Here is an 18,727-nt window from a genome sequence, read left to right as displayed (position 1 = left end):
CCGGGCTCAAGTGATTCTCCCACTTCAGCCTCTTGAGTGGCTGGGACTACAGGCGCACAACACTGTCCAGCTAATTTTTGTACTTTTTTGTAGAGATGGTGTTTTGCCATGTTGCCCAGGCTAGTCTTGAACTCCTGAGCTCAAATGATCCACCCACCTCGACTTCCCAAAGTGCTGGGATTACAGGCATGAGCCACTGTACCCGGCCACATTTATTATTTATACATTGCAGAGACTCAAGATTTCCTATTAAGTGGGTTATGGGTCTATTACTTTCACTATTTCTTTTGATGTTTAAAGTATTCCCAGTTTGGCTGGGAAGAACTCCCTCAAGATGATTTCCATATCCTTTGACATGTCCCCATCATTCTTCGAGCACTTTTTTGCTTTCTGACATAAGATATTCTCTGCTCGTCTGTACTTTCCTTGCTTTGGTCTGGAATCATCCATTTTACTGAACAACTGTGGTTCCTTCAAATGGAAGAAGATACTGAGGAGCCAGGATGTGGGCATGAGGGCTGCTCCTGCTCCCAGGCCTCTCAGTGAGCAGAGCTCTAGGAGATACATGTTGTTTTGTTTTTTTTCACATACACGTATACATACTTTTACATCTACATTTATTCTGTATCAATCTCTTCTGTACATATTGAGAAGCACCAATTCCAACCCAACACTCCAGGGATCACTCTGGTTTCTCCCTTTCCATTATTGTCACTGTCTTCTCACTGAGTGAGAAATGTGGCTTCTCTTTTCCTTAGTGTATTTGCTTATTTGATCAGTCTCCCTGTTCTGTGGCTCATCTCCAGCACTTCCTCTCCCATCATGGGCACTGACCCCACACTATGGTGATGCCATTCTCACGCCATATCCTCCTTCAGACTTTGATGGTTCCCCCCACACTGTGACATCATTTCCCTCTGTCCCATCTAATGACTTTAGGACTGAATTGTTAGAAAAGATAGAAAAGGAGGAGGAAGACAGAACTTTTCTCTTCCCTTTAAAAAAAGTTCCCCCTTTATTTACTTCTATAACAATGGAGCAATAGTACATATGATTTTTTTCCCACATCACCCTGTATTGCTGTCTACATTTTTTAAAGTTATTTATTTATTTATTTATTTTTTCTTCTTTCTTTAAAAGCATACAGCACCTGGTATTCCCAGGTGGTCTCCTATCCAAGTACTAACCAGGCCCAACCCTGCTTAGCTTCCAAGATCAGGCACATTCAGGGTGGTATGGCTGTAGACACTGTCGACATTTTTGATGGCAGTTTTACTAAGGTATAATTTACATATCATAAAATTCACCCTTCAAAGATATATAAATCGGTGTTTTTAATATAGTTACAATTTCGCAGTCATCACCACTATCTAATTGAAGACTGTTTTCATTGTTCCAAAAAGAAACTGTCCTCATCAGCAGTTACTCCCCATTTCCCTTCTGCTTGTATCTGAAAATACTAATCTGGATATTTCATATAAACGGAAGCACACAATAAATGATCTTGTGTGTCTAGTACATGTTTTTAAGCCTCACCCATGTTACAGCATGAATGAGTACCTCATTCCTTTTTATGGCTGAGCAATGTCCATTGTATGGATAGACATTTTGTTTACCTTTTCATCAGCTGATGGACCTTTGAGTTGTTTCCACGTTTTGACTTTTGTGAATAGCACTGCTGTGAACATTCATGTGCAAGGTTTTAGTGTGGACATATGTTTTCAGTTCTCTTGGGTACATACTAGGGGTAGAACTGCTGTGTCATATGGTAATGAAGAACATTTGTCCCTGTAAACATTGCATCAGTTTCCTCATAAACTTGGTTTAACTGATACTTTATGCCAAACGGAGAGTTAAAATATTATTTCCTGCTATGTGTCCTTATAGTCATGATCTAATGTTAATTTAAAATTTTGACAATGTTCCCAAGCTAATCAGTTATGCAGGAAGAGCAAAAGTACAGAAAATATGAAATGTGTATCTGTTTTTAAAAGCTACATCTGTTTTTAAAAGAAGCCACTGAGAACTGTAGAACTTCAAAGACTTTTTAAAAAACAAGTCTTGGTAGTCTATCCTAAATGACAAGCAAGATTTCCAGAACCTTAAGCTCCTGTGACCTCTGTGTCAGTCAAGGAGGCCGGAGTGTGGTGCATTGCAGGAGGCCAAGGTCATTGGGAATGAAGGGCAGGGCTTCCCTTCTCCATTCATGGACTTCCCAGCATCTGTGGCTTTTCTAGATGGTCTTATGATGAATCCATTTGGTGAAACAGTCTAACAGTCTTGAGACAGCGTTTCACTCTTGTCGCCCAGGCTGGAGTGCAGTGGCACGATCTTGGCTCACCGCAACCTCCGCCTCCCAGGTTCAAGCGATTCTCCTGCCTCAGCCTCCCAAGTAGCTGGGACTACAGGCACGTGCCACCATGCCCGACTAATTTTTTGTGTTTTTATTAGAGACCAGGTTTCACCACGTTAGCCACAATGGTCTCGATCTCTTGACCTCGTGATCTGCCCACCTCGGCCTCCCAAAGTGCTGGGATTGCAGGCATGAGCCACCGTGCCTGGCCCACACTTTCTTTTTTATTAATGTAAGCCTAACTGGACACTTACAAAATGAGTAAAAGAGTTCATTGTAACTTCCCTTTAAAATTAGGAAAGAATTCTCCAATTATAGTCTGAATTTACTTTAGCTTCAATTTTATTTTAAGACCTGTTTCAGGAATGTTTGAGTGTCAGGGTGTTTTAATGACTGACCAGGGCAAGAAGTATGAAGAGGTTTTGCTTGTAATCTGCCCCATACCTTTGTTTCCATTAAGAGTAATGCAGACTCGGTGTTTTTTAAAAATGTGGCCTCAGTCCCTGAATATTAATGGAGACCATTTTTAAAGAAGTTGAATTGCTAAGTTAATTCCAGAGAAGGAAAACAAAGTTCTGTTTTTGTCCCAGTGGTTGTGCCGGGTTGGATAAAATGTCTTCTTGCAAGATACTTATCACAATGACGGTTACTAATTTAAAAACTAGCCTCCCCAGCCCCACTCTAAGAATTCGCTTTCAGCAGTTCATCTATGGTTGGTTTTGATTCTTAAACATTTTTGCCAGAATTGTAAATACCAAAAGGCAAGTACTGAGCAGAGCCTCTCCTTTTAGACTAGATTCTTTACTCGTCTGAGGGGCTTAGCTTTGGAGACTGATCATTGAGAGAATTTCTTTACCACCTTAGAATTTGTTTTAGATTATAAATAACAATATGAAATGCAATGAAAGCTCAAACAATTTGATGGACTCTCTTTTTCTTCATGGGCGGGGTGGTTAATGCAGTGGGATGGGCTTGCACTCTGGATTCACAGAGATCATGGGCATTCATGGCTGTGCTGGGCAGGGATGCCATATCTCTGCTTTGTGAATTGTAGAAACTGATGCCACCTCTGAGGGTGGTTTTAGGGCTACTCATGTAAAACACTGAGAACAGTGCCTGTGCCCACTTAGTCAGCGTGAGCTCTGCAGATATAAGTTTCTTCTCTTCCTCGTTTCCTCTTATCACTACCAAGGAGGGCACCCAACCTTGAATGACATGTTCTTACCCTTCTTCTGCAAGGCTAGGGAAATGGAAATGCTTGCTCAAAATTGTATCTACTAAAAAAATCCATTATCAGAAGAAGAAATCATGGGCATTCTTTCCAGGAAAAGGCTATACAGAGGCCCACCCCGTGAGCCCCTCCCCCCGGTCTCTTTTCCTAGTGATACATGTTTTAAATAGTAAAGAGCAATTCATCCTTTTGGGGAGACAGTGATAACTACACTAGGCTTTGAGGCCAGAATTTTAAGAGCTTAGTAAATAACACATTTGATTGTGTAGATTTGGGAGCCGTTCAATTGTATGGGAAATTGTACTTTGTATATGTGTATGAAGTGTCATGAAATAGATTTATATTGATTGTATATTTATTTAATGTTTATTTAAATTTTAGATTCATAGTGCTTTTTTGGAAATATTTTTATTAAATAAAATTTAACTTTTTGCTTAGAAATAATCTCAAGCCTCTAGAAAAGTTGCAAGAATAGGCTGGGCACATTGGCTCCTGCCTGTAATCCCAGCATTTAGGGAGGCCGAGGTAGGTGGATCACTTGAGTTTAGGAGTTGGAGACCAGCCTGGCCAACATGATGAAACTCCATCTCTACTAAAAATACAAAAATTAGCCGGTGTGGTGTCGGGCACCTATAGTCCCAGGTACTCGGGAGGTTAAGGCAGGAGAATTGCTTGAACCCAGCAGTGAGCTGAGATCCTGCCACTGCACTCCAGCCTGGGCAACAGAGCAAGACCCTGTCTCCAAAACAACAACAAAAAAAGAAAAGTTGCAAGAATAAGAAAGGTACAAATAGTACCCATATGATACAAATAATGCCGTATACCCTTATTCAGATTGTTTGTTTTTTCCGGGCAACTTTCATTTAATCATTCAGATTTATCTATTGTGAACATTTTACCTCATTTGTTTCTCCTGTGAGCTCTCATTGTGTGTGTGTGTGTATGCAAACAACATACCCAATATACATTCATATATATTTAAAAACACTTGAGGGAGGCTGGGCATGGTGGCTCATGCTTGTAATCCCAGCTACTCTGGAAACTGAGGCAGGAGAATCACATGAACCGGGGAGGCGAAGGTTGCAGTGAGCCGAGATTGCATCACTCCAGCCTGGGCGACAGAGTGAGACTCCGTCTCAAATACAAACAAACAACAACAAAAACAACATTTGAGGGGAAGTTGCTTATATCACAGTTCTTTACCCCAAAATACATCAGTGTACATTTCCTAAGAACTATTCTTTTACATAAATACAGTGCAATTATCAACTTAAGCAAATTAAACATTGAAATACTACTTTTATTTAATCTACAGTCTGTATTGACCCACTTGACCCAATGATATCTTTTGTAGAATTTTTAATTTAAAAACGGATTTTTTCTACCTTAAAACTTTATGTACAAAGTTATGTACAAAATTCACGTGACACTCAGTATAAAATTGTGCTATGGTCTCAGCTTCTAATATGTGTTGTATGTATGGTATATATTACAGTATATATAGAGTATATTTCTGCTAATTTTATTTTTTAGGTGATTTTAGATAATTTTGTAGATAACTTGTTGACTTTCAGTTGAGCACAGACTGGCATTCTGGGATGCTGTTTACACTTTATTTGCTGATAATGCATGTTCACCCTGACACATGGGTTAAGCAGTTGTATTTAAATGTTTAATGGAATATGTATCCCATTAATAGTATTCTCTGTGACACCCTGAAAGCTATGATTTAGAAATCTGCTTTACTGTCTATTGCTCGTATCTTAATTCTCTAACATGTCATTCTCCTCCCTTGAATCTAGATCCCCCTCAGCACCTCTGGTACTGTACCGTACCTTGATTTTCTGTCCAGGTTTGGTGGAACTGACCTATATATAAATGGCATAAAGAGGTAAGTGTTTGGTTTGCTCATGTGAAAATGTGAAATTTGAAATGATGAGTAAGAGCTATGACGTGAAGCCATTTGCACTAATCATATCAACAGCTATATATGGAATATGGGTTTATAGAGTTTGTCCATATGGAATTTAATGGAATTAATCCAGTCAAGTTTTATTTAGAGAAGATTTTAGCATCTATATAGGATGTATTTCGGAACAAGAGGAATGATGCTGTAATAAAATGTAAACATAGCAAATTAAAACCAGATAAAAATAGTTTACATGCAATATATCTAGATTTGGAATTAATGGAATTTAACTTTGAAGGAAAATATTAAGATGCCAAATTTAAAATTTGTGGGCTTTTTATACATTTTTAATGTTGTTATTGGAAAGTGATGATGTTTTGGTGGCTAGAAATTAAAAAAAAAGATCTTTGTATGAGCTTCTTGAGTATTTCATAGTTTTTGCATAAAGCCTGGGACTCTTTTTTTTTTCAACATGAGCACGTTGGAGTATGACCTGTAATGTCTCAATCAGCAGTAGTTCTTTTTTTCTAGTAAATGATTTAGGAGATACTGTTTTAGTAATAAAAATATTTACTTCTCTGACTCTAAATGAATAAGTCTCATTTTCTCAGGAGTTGTGTCACCAATTACATATAAGAATTAAATTTGTAGTTCAGCCACTATGGGAAGCAGTTGGAGATTTCTCAAAGAAGTACCATAGGACCCAGCAATCCCATTACCACATATATACCCAAAGGAGAACAGATCATTCTTCCAAAAGACACATGCACTCATATGTTCATCATGGCACTAGTCACAATAGCAAAGACATGGAATTAACCAACCTAGGTGCCTACCAATGGTGGATTGAATTTTAAAATGTGGTACATATACACCATGGAATACTATGCAGCCATAAAAAAGAATGAGATCATGTCCTTTGCAGCAACACGGATGCAGCTGAAGGCCATTATCCTAAGCAAATTAATGCAGGAACAGAAAACCAATACCACATGTTCTCACTTACAAGTAGGAGCTACACACTGGATACATGTGGACATATAGGTGGGAGCAGCAAACACAGCAGACTACTAGAGGGGGGAAGGGATGGGAGCAAGGGCTGAAAAATGATTAGGTACTATGCCCACTATCTGGGTGACAGGATTATTTGTACCCCAAACCTCAGCATCAGACAATAGACCCATGTAACAAACTTGCACATGTACCCCTTAATCTGAAATGAAAGTTGAGGCTTGGTGTGGTGGCTCATACCTGTAATCCCAGCACTTTGGGAAGCTGAGGCGAGAGGTTCACTTGAGCTCAGGAGTTTGAGACCAGCCTGGATGATAGAGTGAGACCCTCATCTCTACAAACAATTTAAAAATTAGCTGAGCAGGGTGGTGTGCCCCAGCTGCTCGAGAAGCTGAGGTGGGAGGATCACTTGAGCACAGGAGGTGGAGGCTGCAGTGAGCCGAGATTGTGCCACTGCACTCCAGCCTGGGTGACAAAGTGAGACTCTGTCTCAAAAAAATAAAACTAATAAAAAATAAAAGTTGAAATTACACTACTACACTGCTGCAGTGTATTACAATACTACAATGAATTACACTATCTAGTTCATTAAAAAACACAAAAGCCAATTAATATCAGCTGATAAGAGAAAACGGTATTTAGTATGAACAAAAGGTGGACAAAATCACAGAATGAAGAACTGATCTTCCTAAAGGGATAAAAAAATTAAATTTGATCCTCAAATATTAGAAAATCCTGGTATCATGGCTTTTATGATGGATGCACCACTGATACAGTGTAGGTGTAAGAATTTGTGTTGTAGAGGGGGAGGTAGGGAGTTTATGTGCTTGGGTGTAGAGTTTGATTTTGCAAGATAAAACAGTTATAGAGGTCTTTTGCAAAATCGTGTGAATATACTTAACACTACTCAACTACACACTTAAAAATGGTTGTGTTATGTGTGTGTATTTATCACAATTAAAAAAAAAGATGGCTGGGCACAGTGGCTCACACCAGTAATGCCAGCACTTTGGGAGGCCGAAATGGGTGGATCACCTGAAGTCAGGAGTTCAAGACTAGCTTGGCCAACATGACAAAATCCCATCTCTACTAAAAATATAAAAATTAGCTGTGTGTGGTGGCACATACCTGTACTTCCAGCCACTCGGGAGGCAGAGGCAGGAGTGAGCCGAAATCGTGACACTGTGTTGCAGCCTGGGTGACAGAGTGAGATTCGATCTCAAAACAGACAAACATACAAACAAACAAAACCAAAGGAATGAGTGCAGCAGCTCCAGCAAGAGTGACCCAGCATCATCCCCTCTATCATTTGGAACATCTTTGTGCCTTCTTTAGTTAGTGCTAAGTGGGGGCTAAGGTGATTTCCAGGCTCTTTCAAAAGAATGACAGTTTGTCTTATAGGCTGCCTATTCTTGTTCTTCACATAAAACCATCCCCATTTGATGGATAAGGTTCTTAGGTGGACAGTAAACTAATATGAACATTCTTTGTTAAGAAAGCCAAAGAACTGGAAAAACTAAAAGCAGAGAGCAGAGAGCTTTTTTTCCTTACTGTGAAACCTGCCTAATACATTTGAGATGAAAACGATCGTGAGTTATCTTTGCGCTAAATATTTAAACTAAATTTGAAAGATTTCTGGTTTACTCGTGAAGCAGAATTATCTTTATTGTTGAGACCATGCATTCTAGTGAACAGACTTCTTTTTCTAGCAATACGATAGGCTATATACCACGAACAGCACTTCTACTGAAAATAATTAAAATGCTGGATACAAGGCAAAATATATACATACATTTTAATACATTACTGAGCTGGCAAGAAAGTAAGGAATCTTCAGAGGCTAAACATAGAGTAAAAATTGCGATCCGGAGAAGGGAGCATTTTACAAAGTCAGCTTCCACCCTGAGGGTATTGTCAAAATCCTGGTGAAATTGTGTATTCAGTTTTGCCATTTGGAGTAAGGAGACAAGAGACAGAGCCTAGAGGGCCTTCCCAAGGTGGAAGGACCTAACAAAGGACCATTGCCTACACAGCTGGGACCCTACACCCTCAGCTAAGGATAAATCACAAATAAAAAACCTTCATCACGAAAGGGCACAATGAGCAAAACTGCCTATTTCAACACTGGTGCTGAGTGAATAGGGGGAAATTGTAATTACAAGTTGACTTGCATGAAGGTCTGTGCTTGAATTCATGCTATGTGGTCTCAAAAGTTTCGGGCAAGGAACTTATTTGAGTAGTCCTGGACTGGGTGTGCCCTTCTGTGGAAGAATGCACCTTCAACCTATCCCTTAAAGTATTTCCACAGATAAAGTGCCAAGTAACATCAGATCACGTGAAAAGATCTTAACATATGAAGAGACAAAGAATGAGGACTGCAAACCAAGAGATGTAATACCTAATAGAATCAGATCTCCAAACACTCGAAATATTGGAACTATCAGATATGTATCTAAAACCAGTATTTTAATATGTTTAAAGAAATAAAGGAATAGATTCAAAATATGAATATGAACAAGAGGCAATAAAATGAATATTTGAAGACGTGTAAAATAGAACTTCTGAAAAATCTGATTGTAGATCTAAAACTCAGTGGATGGGTAGAAATAGTGGATTAAAGACAACTGAAAAGAATATTTGTGGAATGAGAGATAGCTCTGAAGAAATTATCTAGAATACAGTACAGAAAGACAAAACTATACAAAATTAGGAGGACAAGTGTAAGAGATATGGAGGACAGGAAGAGGAGGCCTAATATACTTCTAATTGGATTTGCAAAAAGATGCTTGTCTTAGTCTGTTTTGTGCTGCTATAACAGAATACCTGAGACTGGGTACTATAGTTTGCAAGAAAAGAAATGTATTTCTCATCGTTCTTGAAGCTAGGAAGTCCAAGATCAAGGCACTAGTATGTGGTGAGGGCCTCTTACTGGCATCCTCACATAGTGGAGGGTGGAAGGGCAAGAGTATATTGGTGCCCACCTTCAAGCCCTTTTATAATGGCATCTAAGGCTGGGCGCGGTGGCTCAAGCCTGTGATCCCAGCACTTTGGGAGGCCTCGGCCTGGTGGATCACTTGAGGTTAGGAGTTTAAGACCAACGTGGCCAACATGGTGAAGCCCTGTCTCTACTAAAAATACAAAAATTAGCCAGGTGTGGTAGTACATGCCTGTGGTCCTAGCTACTTGCACAGGAGGCTGAGGCAAGAATCGCTTGAACCCAGGAGGCGAAGGTTGCAGTGAGCCGAGATCGTGCCATTGCACTCCAGCCTCTGCACTCCAGCCTGGACACACACACACACACACACACACACACACACACACACACCCCTAATCCCATCAAAGAGAGAGGAACCCTCCTAGCTTAATCACCTCTTAATACTCTCACAGTGGCAACACCTAATTTTGGAGGAACACCTTCAACCCACAGCAACATAAGAGAAAGAACAGGGCAGAAATAATATTTGAAAAGATAATGGCTGAGAATCTCAAGCCAGATAAATAAAAACAAATGCCTATCTAGACATTATCACAGTGAAATTGCAGACATCAAAACCAAAGAGAAAATCTTAAAGGCAGTGAGAAGAAAAATGGAGTTGACTTCAGAGGAGTGACAATTAGACTGACACCAACTTCTCAACAGTGACAGCAAAGGTTATAAGATGATGAAATAATCTTTTCAGTGTGCTGACATAAAATATTTGCCATCCCAGAACTCTATACTATATTTCTTTTCTTTTTTTTAAGATTAAGTCTTGCTCTGTTACCCAGGCTGGAGTGCAGTGGTGTGATCTCGGCTCACCGCAACCTCCGCCTCCTGGGTTCAAGCAATTCTCCTGCCTCAGCTTCCTGAGTAGCTGGGATTACAGGTGCCCACCACCATGCCTGGCTAATCTTTGTATTTTTAGTAGAGACAGGGTTTCACCATGTTGGCCAGGATGGTCTTGAACTCCTGACCTCAAGTGATCCACCCACCTTGGCTCCCAAAGTGTGGGGATTACAGGTGTGAGCCACTGCTCCTGGCCGGGATATCACGTTTTATACTAGCCAAAACTTAATGCCATTGATAACATACAGTGAAGATAAACACAGAAAGAGTATGCCATCTCTTCTGCCCTGGCCTTACCAAAACTTGTCATCTATCAAAATCACCATATTGAGGAAGTTCTTGAATATCCAATAATAGCTGGTTAACTTGGAAGCAGTGTGAAGATTAACAAGGTATGACCTGCAATGATATTTTAAAAGTCTCTATCTCTGAGCATATGAGAGCTGGTAAGGGCAAAATGTGGAAGTATTGTATCGAGCATAGAGGACCTTGTATCACCTATAATAATGGTAGGAACATCATCTCTTCAGAAACACCCAATGAATGATTTTGCTTAAAATGAACAGGTTAAACCTTTTGAGATTTGCTTCAGATGGACATGTAGGCCATTTCTACATATGGACAGAAAGCGCCCCTTGCATATTAGATAATCCATATGGTACTTGGTACAATGCTACGTCCATGAAGAATAACTACAGTCTTTCATGTATAAAATCTTAGCAGAAGCGTTTAAAAGCTTTCTGAGCACCACATAAGAAGACGCACTGAGAGTTCTGGAGAAAAACCTACTAAAGAAGCTAAAGAAGCTAGGTATTACATCTCTTGGTTTGCAGTCCTCATTCTTTGTCTCTTCATATGTTAAGATCTTTTCACGTGATCTGATGTTACTTGGCACTTTATCTGTGGAAATTCTTTAAGGGATAGGTTGAAGGTGCATTCTTCCACAGAAGGGCACACCCAGTCCAGGACTACTCAAATAAGTTCCTTGCCCGAAACTTTTGAGACCACATAGCATGAATTCAAGCACAGACCTTCATGCAAGTCAACTTGTAATTACAAGTTTATTCACCAGGACTATGTATTGCAAGAAGCCTTTGGCAGTTCGGGCACCACAGATTCGAATGGATAAAGGAAACAGCATCAGCAGAGCGTTAGTTCACAGAGTAGACGTGAAGTTGACTCTAGGCAGGTCTAGCTGACTCTAGCCTATGGAAGAGAAGAGAGAAAGAAGAAAGGCTTTTGACCAGGCATGTGCCACCATGCCCGGCTAATTTTTGTATTTTTAGTAGAGATGGGGTTTCACCATGCTGGTCAGGCTGGTCTCAAACTCCTGACCTCAGGTGATCCACCAGCCTTGGTCTCCCAAAGCGCTGGGATTCCAGGCATGAACCACCACGCCCAGCCAGAACCTATATATTTTTAAAAAGCCTGTTGTAAATTTGAATTTGTATGCCTCTAAAGGTTAATTCGATTTGAAATTTTGAATTTTTGAATATTATAGACATAAAAGTCAGTGAGAAAACATTTAAAAAATAAAGACAGGATTAAAAGACATTTTTCAGACAAAAACTGAGATAGTTAATCTTCTGCAGATCTTGACTGAAAGATCTTGATTCTGCTAGAGGCTGAAGGAAAGTAATCCCAGATGAAAGGTCTGAGATTTTAGGAGTGAAAAGCAAAGAAAGTGGCAAAATGTGGGCAAATAGAAATGATTTTTGGCTCTATAAAGTGATTACGAAAATGTCTATGTGTGTTAAATAAAAAGTTTAGAGTTAAAATTTAGACAACAATCAGCCGACTGGATAAATTGAGTGGAAGTCGTCTAAGATCTATTTAATAGCCAGCAGGAGGATAAATATATTGATTAATTTTATACATTGAAATGTTATATATACACATTGTGATTTTTAGGGTAACTGCTAAAGAATAGAAACAGTATTTAACTCCCAACATTTTGGAGAAAAAATGAAATGATTTAAAAATATTCAATCCAAAAGGTTAGAAAGGAGAAAAAAAAATATCTACAACAGATACTACAAATAGAGAACACACATTTTTAGACCTACCCCCATCTGTATATAACTACATTAAATGCAAAGAATCAGATATTTCAGTTAAAAGACAGAGATTATTGGACTGGATAAAAATTCCAATTACTGACTTTGAAAATAAAAAGGATACAAAGACTAAAAGAAAAAGGATGAAAAAATTATGCAATAGAAAAATAAACAAAAGAAAGTGTAACTATATCAACTTAAGGCAAAATAAAAATAATTTTATGTATTAAATTATTATATCTTCCACTTAAAAGACAAAGATTGTCCTGTCTGGAAAACAAATAGTAAAATCCACTAAGAGAAAAACCTAAACATAAAGAAAGGTTAAAAGTGAAAAGATTTAAAAAGACATACCATTCAATATTAATCTAAAGAAAGCTCGTGTCACTAAGTTAGTATCTGACAATAAATGGTCATAGGTTGGGTTCTCCTGAAGCAGACACTGAGATGGATTTTGGAGAGCAAGATGTAGATGAGGGAAAACGGCTGCAAAGGGAAGCAGCCTGAAGCAGGATTGAGCAGAGGGAGAAGCTCAACTGCAGTGCGGACCTGACAAAGCCTTGACCAGCTTGGGTAGAACTAGGCAGGAGGAGGATGTGATTGGGAAGGGGGCCCTCCTGGAGTTTCAAGGCACTGGTAGTGTTCCATTTCTTCACCTGGATAGGGGCGTTGGGTACACAAACATTTAATATTTATTCTTTAGTTCCTAAACATTCTACGAATAGTGTCTGTATCTATTGAATATATCATTAAAACAGCATTTAAAATATTACATGTAACATAGCATTATAGATTTGAATTCCTGATCAGGTCCTCTCTTTAACTTGGGCACAGAACTGAACCCCTCTGAGCCTCAGTTTCCTCCTGTGTAAGGAATTGAATCTCTGCTAAACACCCTAGTGTCTTCCTCTTACCCTTTGAAGTCTAGACTCCTTACCATGGCTCACAGACCCCCTGGCCTGGCAGCTGCCTGTCTCTGAACATAGCCTGCACACCTTCTCATTGGCCATCCAGCTCTGGCCTCCCTGGCCTCTTCCTGGGATCTGGTGAGCTCCTGCCACCCACGGGCTTCATACTGGCTGCATGTTCCCTTTGCCTGGAAGGCTTCATGGCCCCTCAACTTGTGGGCCTCTATCCACTCTGTCCAAAGAGTCATCCCATCTTCCCTCGTCTCTAGTTTATCTTCCTGCCTATCTTTATTTTCTTCATGGCACCTGTTATTATTTCAACTCACGTTACTTATTTGTTGGCTTATTTCCCATCTGGCCCTGTCACAAGTACGGGCAGTGTCTTGCACCCCATCCCCAGACCTGGCAGGTAGGAGGCATGGACAGATGTTGTAAAGTGGAGAGAGGCACCAGTTCTGCCTCCTCGTGTTCTCCTCCATCCTCACCTGGCCAGTTTGTCCCAAGGAGGAGCTCTTCAGTGGTTTGTAGATATACTGATAATGCAAAATAAAAACCAGTGACTAAGGACAAGCAGATAGAACCCAGGGATGGTAGAGACACATTGACCACGATGCCCTTCACTGCTCAGCTGAAAGTGAGCCATCGAGTGGACTTAGCGCCCCACAGTGGTCAGATCAAAGTACTGCAACAGCAGAGGGGTTAGGAGCTGGATCTGAAGCCAGAGCACCTGAGTCTGACTCTGATGCCTCCACTTCTTCACATGTGACTTTCATTTCCCTCATCTATTAAGAGCCCCCTCAGTCTCCTTGGTAAAGTAGGGATGATCATGATCCCAAATCTACAGAGCTGTTGAGAGGCTTAAATGAGATGAGACTTGTTAAGTATTGGGACACAGTACATGCTCATTGTCAGCTGTAATTATTTAATTTGCACATTACCTTAGGAGGAGTAAATTCTATATTTCATTTTACGGATGAGAAAACTGAGGCCAGGGGAAACTAAGTAATTTGCCTTAGTTCATGCTTCTGTCAGACAGTAGCCTTGCATCTTAAAATAGACTATTTGGGGCCGGGCGCGGTGGCTCAAGCCTGTAATCCCAGCACTTTGGGAGGCCGAGGCGGGTGGATCACGAGGTCGAGAGATCGAGACCATCCTGGTCAACATTGTGAAACCCCGTCTCTATTAATACGAAAAAAATTAGCTGGGCATGGTGGCGCGTGCCTGTAATCCCAGCTACTCAGGAGGCTGAGGCAGGAGAATTGCCTGAACCCAGGAGGCGGAGGTTGCGGTGAGCCGAGATCGCGCCATTGCACTCCAGCCTGGGTAACAAGAGCGAGACTCCGTCTCAAAAAAAAAAAAAAAAAAAAAAAAAAAAAAAGAAAAAAGAAAATAGACTATTTGGAAATCCTTGTAATGTTGATCTCTGCCTATCCTATGTAAACATTTATTTGGTTAAAATGTTTTAACAAAGATTTTTTTAAAAATTTCTAAGGGGAGATGAGAATGAAATGAATGGCTGCCGCACATTAAAAGAACTTGAAATCCAAGTGGGAGAAAAGGTAATAGAAATTTTAAACAATTGATTTCCCCCCACCCCGCCTGTCATCAGCAGTAACTGTTAGCAGAGGTAGAGGACAGAAAATGAGCCACACCTCTTCCTCCGAGTTCTCATGTCCACATTGTCCGACTAAATAGATTTCCTGATAACAAGCCAGTGTGGAAGCTTGTGTTCTGACTACTTTGACTGTCTTGGATGGCATCTTTTTTGGTGAATGACACCAGCAGAAGTCCTGGAATATTACTTACTTCTGTATTAACTTTAGATCATCATTAGTAGGGCTGCCTTTTCTGTCTTTGTCTAAGACAAAGCTGAGCAGGTTTTTCTTTAGAGAGGGAAAACGAAAACGACGGCTTTGCAGCAGTCAGTGCCAATCAAGAGCAGCATAGTAAAAATAACCAGTCAAACTCCAAGTGGTGTGTCTTTAACTATTGAGTAATTTATCCATAAAAGCTACTCTGTGTTCAGAAAAAGAGCATATAGCATCGCTCCTATTTGCTGACTGTGGGTAGATCTCGCCACACACAGCTAAGGAGGGGAGGAGAGGATAATGTCATTCAAGGGTTGGAATCAGACTCCTTTTTAAAATGCATTTGGGCCTGTCAGTTACATGAGCAGTTTGAGAATCATGGTTTAATTTATTTGATTCAATATGTTGGTTTGAAATGTGACAAATTTTCTTTCTTTTTTGAACTCTTCTGAGACTCATATATTTCATACTCAAAAATAGCCAGAGAGCCACAAAATGTTTGTCTCCGTTTCCCTGGCTGATACCATTAGCACCAGAAGATTCATCTTAGTAGGATAATTTCTTAGCATTATGTGTTTCTAAAGACCTCTTTTCACTATAGTTTGTATTAGTAGGAAGCCTGGTATAATTATCTGCTGCTTTTGCTGTGACCCATTTGTTATTCTGCAAGAAATTTGTCATGCAATTGCTATTATTTAGGGGTGCATGTCTTTTTGTCTCTTTAAACCATGTTAATCATGATATGCTTCTGGAAGTCTACTGTGTGTGACAGTGATCACAGCAGCAGAAACATAATTGAGGATCAATAATGTAACATGACTTTGAGTGCGGAGATGCAGACAAAGGCCAGGATCTGTAAATGGCCCAAAATAAGGCTGTGGTGAGCAAATCTCAAGTGGAACTCCATCACCGTCCATCCTTTCAGTTAATGTTTTAAATCCCATCCTCTGCCCCATGGAAACCCATTGCTAAGAGTTTAAACCCAGGCAGTTTTCATGCAAGTGCCTATGAGAACAAAGGTGGAGGGAAAAGGTAACGCTAAGTACCAGTGTAGTGGAGGGTTCTTTCTGCCGTGTGTTCCAGCCAGCACAGACTGTAGCCCCAATTCTACCTACGACCCCAACCCTGGATGTGCAGCGGAGATGGGAGGAGACTGACCCTGGGACATGGGCAGACCTGGGTTTCTATCTTGGGGCTCTGCCATTTACCAGCCAGGTGACCTTAGGCAAGTCCTCATCATTGGGTTTCTTCACCTGTCAGTGGGGATAACAGCTTTCACCTTCACGTGCTGCTGTGGGTCTTAAAAACATCGAGAATAGGCCAGGTGAGAGCTCACGCCTGTAATCCCAGCACTTCAGGAGGCTGAGGCAGGCAGATCACGAGGTCAAGAGATTGAGACTATCCTGGCCGACGTGGTGAAACCCCATCTCTACTAAAAATACAAAACTAGCTGAGCGTGGTGGCGGGCATCTATAGCCCCAGCTACTTGGGAGGCTGAGGCAGGAGAATTGCTTGAACCTGGGAGGTGGAGGTTGTAGTGAGTCGAGATTGCGCCATTGCACTTTAGCCTGGTGACAGAGCGAGACTCCATCTCAAAAAAAAGATTCAGAATAAAACACCTGGAACACTTAAAAAATGTCAGCTATTATTATTATGCTTATCCATACAGCTTCCTTTGAAGTACAGGTAGGAACACAAATGAATCTCATTCCTTTCCAGCCCCTCCACCTCCAAATGAGAACAAATCAGTATACCCCTCAATCTTGTGCTATGTGCAGTAGCATGCTTCTAATGAAGACTCTGATCCTTCTAATGGTCACTCACTAATGTTGGAGACTGACAAGAAGACTTAGGAATTATCTAAGTAAGCCTCTCTTCATATACATGTCATTGCTGGGTGATGGTTATAGTTTGGGAATGAAAGAATGCTAATTATTTTAAATATAAGTCCACGTGGCTTACCTGAGCCAAGAATGCATACAAATGCCTCTGAATTTTTGGAGCCAGATGCATGGGAGTGTATCTCCCATGCAGTGTAGGACTGGTCTTCCTACACCAACAAATAATTAGCAGTGGGAACCCCAAACCAGCTAAACCCCAGCACTCCTATTTCCTAATTGTTTTCTTCTGCAGTGAGCTTGGCCCGATGGCTGGTTTGTTAGCCTCTCTCTTCTTCACAGGCATTCAGACCCTCCAACTGATTCTCACATTCACGCTCATGATCCAGTCGAACCCTTGGGCTCTTTGAGCCTCATTTTCTCCATCAGTCAAAGGAGAAGGCCAGACTGGATGATCTCTGGGTCTCATCTCTCTGTCTTTGGTGACTGTGCCCTATGGCTTCATGGGAAGAGGCACTCTCTGTTTGGAGGAGAAGGCTCTGGAAGCCCAGGGTGGTTCTCAGCGTGTCCTCTTCAGGATCCACCTGGTCCTGGCTCTGGTTTAATCTGCACTCAGGTTCCACTCAACTGCCATGCTAAGTCCTGGTGCATTTCTCACTTGCTGGCACTCTCCTGGCCCTTGCTTTCCATTTCGGCCACAACCGTGACTCTCTGCTTTCATGTGGCTCCTCTGTGCCTTTGACTGAGCATCTCCTAGACTGGCTCCTGAGTTCTCTGGCCTTCAGCTTCTTTATCTCCATAGTCTCCTGGGAGCCACAGGGATTGATGGAGAATCAGGTACACCTGGTCTAAAACCTTGCCTCTGCTGCTGGGGGTGGTGGGATGCCTGGGATGGTTTCTCATCTGTTCTGAGTTTCCTCATCTCTGAAGTGGAGACAAAATAATCTACCTTTCAGGGTACTGACAAGAATAAATGTAAGTGAAGCCTCGGCAAACAGCAGATATTCAGTAAATGTCAGTCCCTTCCTCCGATGATGAGTGAAACTGGTTCTCCTTGCTGAACTCCACTAAAACCCTTCCTGTGGCCGTGTTTATCTGCCACAAGATGGCAACCCCTTGGCCACAGAGATATTTGTTTTTCTCCCCTATGAGAAACTGAAGACTCCAACTTAACTGCCTTAGAAAATAAGGAGCTTCTTATCTCACTGAAGAAGTCAGTGGGGAGTGGAGGCTAGGGTAGACTAACCCACCTACCTCTCTTTCTGGTCACCAGGAGGTTGCCACCACTCCAGGCAGATGTTTTGAAGTCAAATTTTTTTTTTAATGGGCTAGTTTTTTTCCCAATATGATTCTAAAAACAAGAGAAAGCCCCTCCCTGTGTCCCACAGGCTGGAATTATACCCTACACTTAAAGCAGTCATGGGCAAGGAAATTGTTTCCTGCCAGCAGCCAGGACCAACCTTGATCACCACCTGGTGTGACCACTGGGTTCCCTCCTCTGGAGCACATGGCCACTCAAGGAGGACGGATGTCTGAAAAATTACAACCCCGCAGACAGAGGTTGCAGTGAGCTGAGATTGCACCACTACACTCCAGCCTGGGCAACAGAGCGAGACTCCATCTCCAAAAAATAAGGAGAAGTAGGTGGAGGTGAGTTGGTTTGGGAAGGCAACCAGTGTATGTGCTTCAGCTGCCTATGGAAGGGACCCCTCTTGGCTGGTGGGACCTTCATCTTTTGGACACTAATGTAATTTTTCAGATTTTGCCAACTCTAGTAATAATAGCT

General features: G+C 41.1%; 1 protein-coding gene and 1 pseudogene across 1 annotated transcript in view; one reads left to right on the top strand and one right to left on the bottom strand.

The window, feature by feature from the left end:
- EFCAB6 (EF-hand calcium binding domain 6) overlaps nucleotides 1–18,727 on the top strand; it is a 264,360-nt gene that overhangs the window by 23,665 nt on the left and 221,968 nt on the right. The window contains exons 3-4 of the mRNA XM_064368188.1: nucleotides 5,387–5,475; nucleotides 14,788–14,854. Of these exons, the coding sequence (XP_064224258.1) occupies nucleotides 5,387–5,475; nucleotides 14,788–14,854 (156 nt within the window). The remainder of the gene's footprint in view (nucleotides 1–5,386; nucleotides 5,476–14,787; nucleotides 14,855–18,727) is intronic.
- LOC135271343 (5S ribosomal RNA) lies at nucleotides 1,139–1,247 on the bottom strand (annotated as a pseudogene).

Source organism: Aotus nancymaae, unplaced genomic scaffold (genome assembly GCF_030222135.1).
Source record: "Aotus nancymaae isolate 86718 unplaced genomic scaffold, 86718_ANA_hifiasm-v0.15.2.pri h1tg000076l, whole genome shotgun sequence".
NCBI classification, from domain to species: Eukaryota; Metazoa; Chordata; class Mammalia; order Primates; family Aotidae; genus Aotus; species Aotus nancymaae.
This window is presented reverse-complemented; position numbering and strand designations above follow the sequence as displayed.